Source organism: Camellia sinensis, chromosome 12, assembly GCF_055761805.1.
Source record: "Camellia sinensis isolate YWXY chromosome 12, ASM5576180v1, whole genome shotgun sequence".
NCBI classification, from domain to species: Eukaryota; Viridiplantae; Streptophyta; class Magnoliopsida; order Ericales; family Theaceae; genus Camellia; species Camellia sinensis.
Genome location: NC_138972.1, coordinates 108,605,645 through 108,616,095, shown reverse-complemented (window position 1 = coordinate 108,616,095; position 10,451 = coordinate 108,605,645). Strand labels below are relative to the sequence as shown.

Here is a 10,451-nt window from a genome sequence, read left to right as displayed (position 1 = left end):
TCTCTCTTTCTACTGCTGAGGCTGAGTACATTGCTGCAGGGAGTTGTTGTGCTCAAATGTTGTGGATGAAGCAAATGCTTCATGATTATGGGATAGAACAGAACACTCTCACTCTTTTTTGTGATAACACAAGTGCCATAAACATTTCAAAAAATCCAGTCCAACACTCTCGCACCAAACATATTGACATCCGTCATCATTTTATTCGAGAGTTAGTGGATGAAGGCCTTGTTGCTCTTGAGCACATTCCCACTGAGCATCAAAAAGCTGATATTTTTACAAAACCCCTTGATCTTCTTTGGTTTGAGTTCCTTAGAAAGACCTTGGGTGTCATGCTCGATCACTAGAGTGTTACTTGTTTCTTGAGTAGGTGTGCTTGTTTGTGCCTTATGAATGCTTGGATGTGATAATCCCCTTATCATTGATAGCTGTTTACTTGCATCCAATTTTTTTACACTACTCATGCTGCTTACAAGATCTCATTGTTCATTGGTCATAGCTCATTTTGAATGCCCATGCTCATTAACCACATGATCTCATTCTGTACACATCCTTGAGATTAATTGTTGCAGGGGTTTCCGCAGATGTGATCAAAGTTCTCTATGGACCACTAACAGTGTTTCTTGTACTTTTACTGTGGAATTGACCGATACTAGCATATCATGGGTGATGTTGAGTCTCTTAACCATCTTCCATCTATTTTCACTTCCACGGTTTCTCCCTCAGTTCCTTGAAGTCCGGGCATTAGGAAAAGGCTACCTCAGAGGCACCAACCAGGCCATCCTTTATGATTTCATTCTTCTCTGGTTTGGTTTCCATACTCTTGAGAGTGAAAGCCACCAGTGAGTGCCCACAAAAAAAAAAAAAAGGGACTCTTTGACTGAGGAGGAGCCTCCGCATTTACTCAACAAATACCCCGTGATTCCTAGTGGTTTGACTTTTCACTGTATTGTTGAGTTACTCTTGATGGAGGTCCAGCCATCCGATCACTACTAGGATTAACTCTAGCTCAGTGACCTCTCATGGATTGCACACACGCACTTCTTTTTGTGAGCTCTCATATTGGTTTTTGGGTTGTACATTCTCATGTAGCTTATGCTCATTGATTATTTTTTATCTGTTTAGCTCATGATTTCCAGTGTAATTTTTTTAAAATTGCAAGTTCACTAGATTCATGAATTGCGGATTATTTCATCTTAGTATTCACTTGGTTCAGTATGATCATCTATTTTTGTTTCAGGTCTCCCCTCTTGTTGTTGAGTTGTTTTTTGTTTTTTTTGTTAAAAAAAAAAAAAAAAAAAAAACCCGCTCGAGCGGCTCTGTTCACGCTCGAGCGTATTTTTGCGCTTTGCAGTAGTTTGCCCTCTGCCTTTACAGTTCTGAGAGCGGTTTTTTGGCGCTCGAGCGGCCTTATGCGCGCTTGAGCGGGTTCCTGCTAGCCTTGCATCACGCTCGAGCGGTCTTTCCTACGCTCGAGCGGACCGATTTTATATAAAACTCCCTCCTTCGACTCTTCAGGTCATTTTTTTTCCCTACTCTTCAGTTTCTCAGACCTAGGGTTTGGCTCGTGGGCTTTGCGTGGTCGATTTCAACCTCTTTCGTTCTCTTCCTTCCTGATTTCCCTATTAGTAAGTTTTCCCCTCTCTTCTCCTCTGTTTTGTCTCTTTTGTCGGCACTTTTGGGGGTTGTATTCTGGTCGTGTTTTGTTTTTTTTTTAGCTTCTTGGTTTTTTTTTGTTTTTTCTTTTTCTTCACACACTCTTTCACTGCATCATCCTGTCTTCCTCATGTTGCATTTCTTGTTTTTGTGTATCCCTCAGTGTTTGTGTGAGTTCCACATGCTTGCCGTTTCTGTGTTTGTGCTCCCTGTGTGAGCCCCTGTTTTGAACACAAGATAGAGCAGTGTTGTCATATGCAGTACCATTTGTTTTGATCTCAGTGTTTAGCTTCACTAGGCCATTTCTATTCTGCCATTATCAGTATGCACATTTTTGCCTTCTGCTTTTCATTAATATGTGTTTTACATGTTTATGAAATGTTGTCCCTGCAAATTGTCATCCATGATTTTGCATTCTGTGTTTAAATGTTGCTAATGATTTCTGTCTTGTGTCTGTTTTGATATTCGGGTTTGGTTTCTTTTTGGGTTGGTTGTTTTTTTTCTGGTTTTAGTCTTCTCTCCTCTCATCATGTCCGCCCCTAAACACCGAAAGGCAACTGTGTCTCGTCCTACCTTTAATTCTGAGAGGTTTCAAAATGCTCAGCAAGACAAGTTGTTTCATAAGTCTTTTGACGCTCGCACTGTTCACCTAGAGCGGACTGTCCAACCTAACACATTCGAGTCCATCCCTATCCGTCATCTGTTTGATCCTCTAGGTGGTGATTTGGTATTGTCGTTTTCTGGGCGTCAAAATCTCGACTGGATTCGAGAGTTTTATTGTAATATTGAGCAAATTAGTGATGTTGAGCCTTCCTTTACTACTTGGGTTCGATCCAAATCCATTTCCGTCACCCCAGCTCTCATTCGACATCTTCTTAAGATTGATCAAGTGTTCCCTCAACACTATCCTTATCCCGTCCCAGGTCGTCCTACCTGTGATTTCACCCATGTGACTGAGGTACTTTGTGGTTCTTCCCGTCCTTGGCCTACAGGCGCTTTGATTAAACAGTTTGAACTTCTTCCGGAGTTTAGACTGCTTAATCTGATTGTTTGTGCCAACATTCTTGTGACCACTCACTCCTCCGAAATTAATCAAGACCAAGGTTTTGTGTTATTTTGTATCGCCCGTCATATGTCTATTGATCTCGCTCCCTTGATTATTCGGAAAATGATAGGTGTCTCTGGGAATAGACAGTTAGGGCTTCCTTATGGGTGTTTGATTAATCGTCTTTTGTCTGACCTTGGGGTTCGGGTGTTCGAGGATGATGAGTTTGCCTTTCCCTCCCGACCTTTCACAAAGAAAACTGTCTCACAGAGTCGGGCTCATGTTAAGGGGGAGTCTTCTCGGGCTGATCCTTCTACAGGTACCACTGTTGGCCTTGCTGAGGAGGCTGAATATGATGCTGCCACCGCCGGGGGTGAGGAGGATCCTACTCCACCTGTTCCACCTCGCCCTTTTCCTGACCAGCTTCAGCGTTTTGAGGAGGCCATGACCCGGAGGTTAGATCTTCTTGATGCCCGTTTTGATGCCTTTGATGGTCGTCTTGGTCAGATGGAGCAGACTGCCGCTCACACTACTTCGCAGCTGGACCACATCATTTCCTTGCTGACGCTTCAGTCGCCCCCTCCTCCACCTGGTGCTTGATTTCTTGCTTTCTTCATTCCCGGTCAAAAAGGGGGAGAGTGGTTCTTGCTCTTGCTGTTCTTGATGCTGTTCTTGATGGCTTGATGGTATATTGTATTGATGCTGTTCTTGATGGATTGATGGTATATTGTATTGATGGTATTTTTTTGTTTTTTTTGTTCACCTGGATATTGTTATGTTCTCCTGGTCTCTGGATATTTTGTTGTTCATATGGATATCTTGGTTAGTTTGTTTCTTTAGTTCTATCGGATGGACACGTTTTGATATATTCTTATATAGTTCCACAAGTTTTGTTTTTTCTGGTATGTTGTTGGTTTTTTTTCAGGTATATGTTGGAGGACGAGTTGGCTTGATGGACTGGTACATTGCAAGTTTGTTTGTTTAGCAAGATGTTTTGAGTTTTTTTTGGTTGTTTAGTTCGTGTGTGTAAGAACATTTGTTTAGAAAAGAACATTTGTTTAGAAAGGTTTTGTCCGGGAATTGACAAAGGGGGAGATTGTTAGGTCCCTTGATTGTCAAATCCAGATACAAAACCTTGTGTTGTTCAAGTTGTTTATTTTTCAGTATTTTTTGTTCTTCCCGCTCGAGCGGGGACATTGACGCTCGAGCGGAATTTGTGGTCTCCCAGTATTTGTGACAGGTCTGTAAAAGTACTGGAGTGCGTAATTTGGCGCTCGAGCGGGTGATGAAGCGCTCGAGCGGACCACTGTGTTACCACACGCGTATGTTGTTGAAGCCGCTCGAGCGGGCTGTTGGGCGCTCGAGCGGAGATCGCAGATTCAGGTTTCCTATTTATATCGTTTTAGGTTGTTTTTAGGGGGACTTTTGCTAGATCTGATTCAAGGGTTCTAGGGTTTCGTTCAGAGGATTTATTCTGGGTTTTGGTGAGTTTTTTCCTTGATATTTTGAGAAGAGTTCTTCACTCATGATCTAAAATACATACATCAAGGAGTTGGTGACTTTGATTTCAAGAGAGAGAGTTCTTCGGTGGATTCCGAAGATTAAAACGTAGAATCCAAAAGGTGTTTGATTCTACGCAGTCGTTAATTCGACAAGAGAAGTTGTGGTGTGGAATCAACTTCAGGATCAATTCCGTGACGAAGGCGTGGTGAAAGAGTTACAGAAGATTCAGAGACAAATTGACTGGGTTGGGTAATTTGTATGGTATCTTTGTAATCTTTTTGTTCTTCAGTAGTGGATTGATAGTGGCGGTTCGCCCGTGGTTTTTGATTACAATTGAAGGCTCTTCAATTGTGGTTTTTTCCACGTAAAAAATCGTTTGTGTCGATTTATTGTTTATTCTCAAAAGCAAACAAACTAAAATCACTCTCGTAAGTGTTTGATGATTTTAGGTTGAGTGTTTTGATTTATTGGGATTTGGAATAAGTTAATCTTGATCTAATCACAAATCACGTAGGATTTTCACATACTTCTGTTCTGTAACCAACCCATAGTCCATACAGTTGCATCTGTTAATAACCATGTCTATGAGAACCAGTTTGCATCTGTAATATCAGAACCAGTTTACATCTGTTATTAACAATGTCTTCAATCTGTTTGCATCTGTAACATCAGAACCAGTTTGCATGGAACAATGTCTTCAATCTGTTTGCATCTGTTATGTAACCAAAGCAGAACCATGCAGAGTCAGAAGCATAACAGTTTGCATCTGCATCTGTTATGTAACCAATCCATAGTCCATACAATTACATCTGTTAATAACCATGTTTGCATCTGTTAACATCAGAACCAGTTTGCATCTGTAACAATGTCTTCAAGTTGTTCCTATGGGACATATTATTAGAACCAACTTCCATTAGCACCATTAGCATCAACTTCCATTAGCCTTCACACTCTGTCCATTAGCACCAACTTACATTAGAACAACTTCCATTAGCCTTCACACTCTGTCTCTCTCCTCATGTATGCAGATTTAAAAAATGGTTTCTTCTTCTAACATTAGCAACATAAGATTACTGCCGAGGATGTGCAATTGTGGAAGAACAGCTGCCATACATATTGTAAGAACCAACGAGAATGGAAATGAAGGGCGTTTGTTCTTTGTTTGCCCATCGAAATATGTAAGTTGGTAATTCTAGCTATTTTCTTCCTTTATTAGTCACATTAATATTTGTCTTATTGAACTAATGTATTCACATGCATTGCAGAGTAACACTCTCACTCACCATTGCAATTACTTCAAGTTCGTGTTTGAAGATGATGAAAACGTTACGTCCAGAATCCGTTCCAACAGTACAGCTTCTGCTGGTATAACAATAGAAGACTTGAACGATGTAAGGATGAGGCTTCATTACATGGAAAATGACTATGGTCAAAGGCTGCAAATGATGGAAAATAATATAAAAAAGATGGTGTACTTCATTGTATTTTGTATCATTTTGTACTTTATGATGTAACTTTTCGACTTTATTGTATTTTTGGGAAACTTAATGGAAGTTTGTATCATTTTGGGTTTTATGTACTCCAACTTGTTATCTATTATCTGTTATGGAATGAATTTTGGGAAACATTCAACTTCTTATCTGTTATGGAATGAATGATGGAATTTTGGAATGAATGATGGAATGAGTATGCCAATATCATTTTGGAATGTTGGAATGAATGATGGAATGTTATGTTATGTAACTATAATATATGAGGTCAGCATGAATGCTTCAGCTGTGTGCAGAACCATGTGTCCATAATAACACAACTAGTTACACTCACCTGTGTGCAGAACCATGTGTGCAGAACCATGTGCAGAACTAGTTACACCCAGCTTCATACCCATAATAACACAACAAAGTTTATATCAACAAAACCATGTGTCCATAATAACACAAAACCATGTGTCCAGCAAAATGATGTGTGCAGCAAAGACTAGCAAAACCAGATCCATTGTAAATGACCAGTTTCCATCAGAACCAGCATTGCAGTTAAATAAGCAGAACATGAGAACCAGCAGAACATGAACACCACAACCAGCATTGCAGATCCATTGTAAATGAACATGAACATTCAGAACCATTTTCAGAACATGCAGATCAATTTCAGAACATGCAGATCCATTTCAGAACATCACAACCAGTTTCACAACATGCAGATCCATTTCAGAACCAGTTTCAGAAGCATACCAGTTTCAACATCAGAACCAGTGTTCAACACAGCATGACTTATCTCTTATGTTCAATACAGCATGGTCAATACCAGTTTCCTGAATCTGAACATGAACATCAAGCAACCAACATGGACACCAATTTAAATGAACATGAACATGAACATGAACATTAACCAACCAACACAAGGGTCCTGAACATGAACATCAACCAACATCAACCAAGCTAAATGAACATTAACAATAACCAGTTCACTTGGGTTTAACATATAAATTAAAATCAACTGTAAATGGACATCAACCAGTACAACTTTAACATCTAAATTAATACATTGGTCCTTAAAAATTGACACATTGGTCCATGTAATTTAACACATTGGTCCATATAATTTAACATTTCAACACACATTCCTCCACATCACTTTCTAGCAGCAATTTGCTTCACAATTTCAGAGGCCATGACTTCACTCTGCAGCCCAATTTCAGCATTAGTTTGGTTCTGTTTATGGTTGTCCATAGCCTAAAAAAAAAAAAGATAGAATTTTTAAGCAACTATAGATACATGATATCACAGAATTTTCAGCAACTAAAAACTAAAAATACATCAAGGACGAACCTCACTACACATTGGAGTAGTTGATTCTTGAGAATATCGAAACCCAATGTCATATCCACATGAACCTTGTAGTAGTGACTGGAATGTTGGTTGAGCAGAATGTTGTTGAGCCATTGAAGTTGGCAAATAATTTGGCACAACATACATCTCCCACAAATTGTTCGCCTACAACAATGTCATATATGCTTTCAGTCAAGGTTTGAGTCACATATTATATCCACACAAAAAATACAATGTTAAAGTAAGACTTACATGATATGTGGGATACATCAATAGCGGAGGAATATAATTACCAACCATGGGCAAAGATCGAGGAAGATGATGAAGGGGAGGAAGAGGTTGAAGCGGAGGAACATGTCGACGAACATATATATCTCCTCCAATAGATAATGGAGAAGGTGCAACCGTTGAACTTGCAATAAATTGTGATGACGCATGGGATTTTTTTTTGGAGTTCGCTACCAACGCCGCTTCGAATCCACCTTTGACCCTCCTTTTGCCCTTACTAGTTGCCACCTTTTTCTTCAATCCTTTTGGTTGCACAACATGATTCACATCTTCGCAATCTACTTCAAAGCTTTAGGTGTCATCATCATTACCTACTTCATTTCCAACACCAAAATGAGCACTTAACTTGCCTTCAACATCGGCACCTAATGTCGCAAGGTGTGCAATACAAAAATCATAAGTTTCTTCAGTTTCAGCAGCTCTACTTGCTACTGCTCTAAATGCGGTCATCAATGTCTTATACCGCGAGACTTGTTGGAATTTCACATCTACTTCAATGTCATTTTCCTTAATGTGTTGCACAGTTTCGACTCTTGTTTGTTTGATTCACCTCTTTAGAATGTATTGTGGAGGAACCTCTTTCATCTTCAATATATCTCTAATGACCTTCAATGAGTGACAACACAAGATTCCTTCCCTTTAAAACTTTGTACAATTACAACCCAAAGAGCCATCCCTCTCCATTTTCACTTTCCTTGCATGTTTGTTTCCAACATCAACAACTGTGTAAATGGTACTAGCCTCGCCATATTCAATTGCTTCTATGTCCGATTCAATGGATTGAAAGTACTCATTTTGAAATTCCTCCAAGATCTTTTTTGTGTAGACGTTACCTATTTGAATTAACATTCTTATTGTTACTTTGACCTTTAGCAACCTTTGGCACAAAGTATATCCTGCTTCTAACTCCTTGTATCGCTTCTCGTAAAGTACCTTTTCGAAATGCATGAAGAATTCATTTAAGTTGAAATCAAAACGAATGTAATCCTTCAAAAAAGCATTAAAAGATTCACTAAGTTGTGTGGTACTCATTCCCGCAGCCCATGTTGATCTAGCATAAGGCCATTCCCATTTTTTTTTCACCGCAAAAGTCAATTTCAACCAATGGTTTTCATGCGCATCATATTTATCAAGCATTTTCGCCCACTCTAACTTCCATTGATTTGCATCTTCAATGTGAAAGAAGAAATTATTTAGTACACCCTTCACCCCTTTATCTTGGAACAAACAGTTAACATGTTTTAATGCATTTTGCATCAAATGCCAAGTACACAATCGGTGACTTGTGTCAGGCATAACGATGGGTATGGCTTTAGCCATTGCAGCATCTTGATCGGTGAACAAAGTTTTTGGTGCCTTCCTTGACATAGCCTCTAGAAAGTTTTCAAACAACCATACAAACGATTCGGCGATCTCATCATATAACAATGCTGCACCAAATATAATTATTTCCCTGTGATGGTTGAATCCCACAAAAGATGCGAAGGGTCTATGTTCTTTGTTTAACTTGTAAGTCGTATCAAATGTGACAACATCACCAAATTGGGCATAATCCATGATCATTTGTGCATCGGCCCAAAACATATTGGTTATTTGCTCCTCATTATCTAATTGAACAGCATAGAAGAATGAAGGATTTTGCAAAGATTTTTCTTTAAAGTATTACAATACATTGCCTACTTCCCCATATGCTAAACTTTGTTGTCTTTTGGTTCTCAAATAATTTTTAGAATCTAATTTCGTAAAACCAAGACATTGCCTTCCACCAGCTTCCCTACCCATGAGTTCAAAAGACTGGCCTAAACGAAGACCAGATTGTGTTGCTAAATCTAACTGAATTGCTTGGGTAGTTGATATCTTTCTTTGTGACGACAACATGTGGGCACACTCGGGTGATACAAGATCATGGTTGTGTTTTTCTTTGAAATCAGTCACAACATATTTTCCGTACCCTCATGTAATTTAATATAAAGTCAAGTCTCACAACCAGTCCTAGTTTCAACTCTAGGGTTTTTTGACCATGGGTCTCACTTGTCAACCTTTCGAAATCCCTCCTTGTTGCAAACCAAAAGTCTATGAATAAGTTGATTAGTGAACTTGTCCTTCCTACAATAATCCCTTCTTATGCTAAACCCCATTCTTCCTCCATATGTATTATAAAAATCATACGCACATTGTTCAGAATCAAATATCATTCCCAGTTTTGGCTTCCAATCACAGTCATTCTCAGGTTCCATATCGATATCAAAATGCAACTGAAAACCCATATAGATAAAATCTTAAGTTAATGATAGTTGAGCTTCTTAGTAAGATTGCAGGGTTGCTTAGGTTGTAGTGCTATGAAAATGCATTGAAATTGGTTTATACATAAAATTTATCTGGTTTATAGATAGGACCATATGTCATATAAGGAAAATTACTGGAATTAAGGAAATTGAATTATTAAAAACCAGATTAAATTAATACAGATAGGACCATAAAACCCAGATTAAATTAAAAACCAAATTGAATAGGACCATATGTCATCCTAATTTTGATCATATACTGACATATGGTCCTATTAAATTCCTTATATGACATATGGTCCTATTAAATTCATTTCTTGTTAAAAACCAAATTACTATAAAATTAATCTAAAAACCAGATTAAATTAATACTCTAACTGGTCTGCTGGGAGGCAAAACCTAAGTATGAATCAGTTGTATTAGTTGAATTAGCCACTTTCGTACATTCCTATATGGCATGTAGGTCAATCATAATTTCAGAATGAATGAAAACAGAATCTCAAATTGATACAATTTCAGCCTGGAAGAAGACTAACCTCTACTTTGTTTGTTTATGAAACAGAATGAATGAAAACAGAATCTAGAACAGAAGACTAACCTCTGTTTTGTTTAATATTACATGTTTGTAGACTAACTCTTTCCATACAAAAATGCCCCCATCATGTTATTGGGATGATAATATTCTCTTCGTAAAGGAAAAATGTTTATTTTGGTCTCCATTAATTCTAAGCAATTATTTCAAAAAATGTGGGTATATTCATATTTGTAGGTCTCAAATCTCAAATCGATACAATGAAAGCAGAAAGGAAGAAGACTAACATCTGTGTTGCCAAGGACCCACCCAGA

At 38.5% G+C, this 10,451-nt stretch overlaps 1 protein-coding gene across 1 annotated transcript in view; it reads right to left on the bottom strand.

The window, feature by feature from the left end:
* Positions 1 to 7,959: 7,959 nt before the first annotated feature.
* The window catches only part of LOC114319234 (protein FAR1-RELATED SEQUENCE 5), a 44,064-nt gene continuing 41,572 nt past the window's right edge, over positions 7,960 to 10,451 (bottom strand). Inside the window, exons 3-5 of the mRNA XM_082897154.1 lie at positions 9,688 to 9,739; positions 9,494 to 9,575; positions 7,960 to 8,927 (exon numbers count right to left, since the gene is read on the bottom strand). Of these exons, the coding sequence (XP_082753280.1) occupies positions 7,960 to 8,927; positions 9,494 to 9,575; positions 9,688 to 9,739 (1,102 nt within the window). The remainder of the gene's footprint in view (positions 8,928 to 9,493; positions 9,576 to 9,687; positions 9,740 to 10,451) is intronic.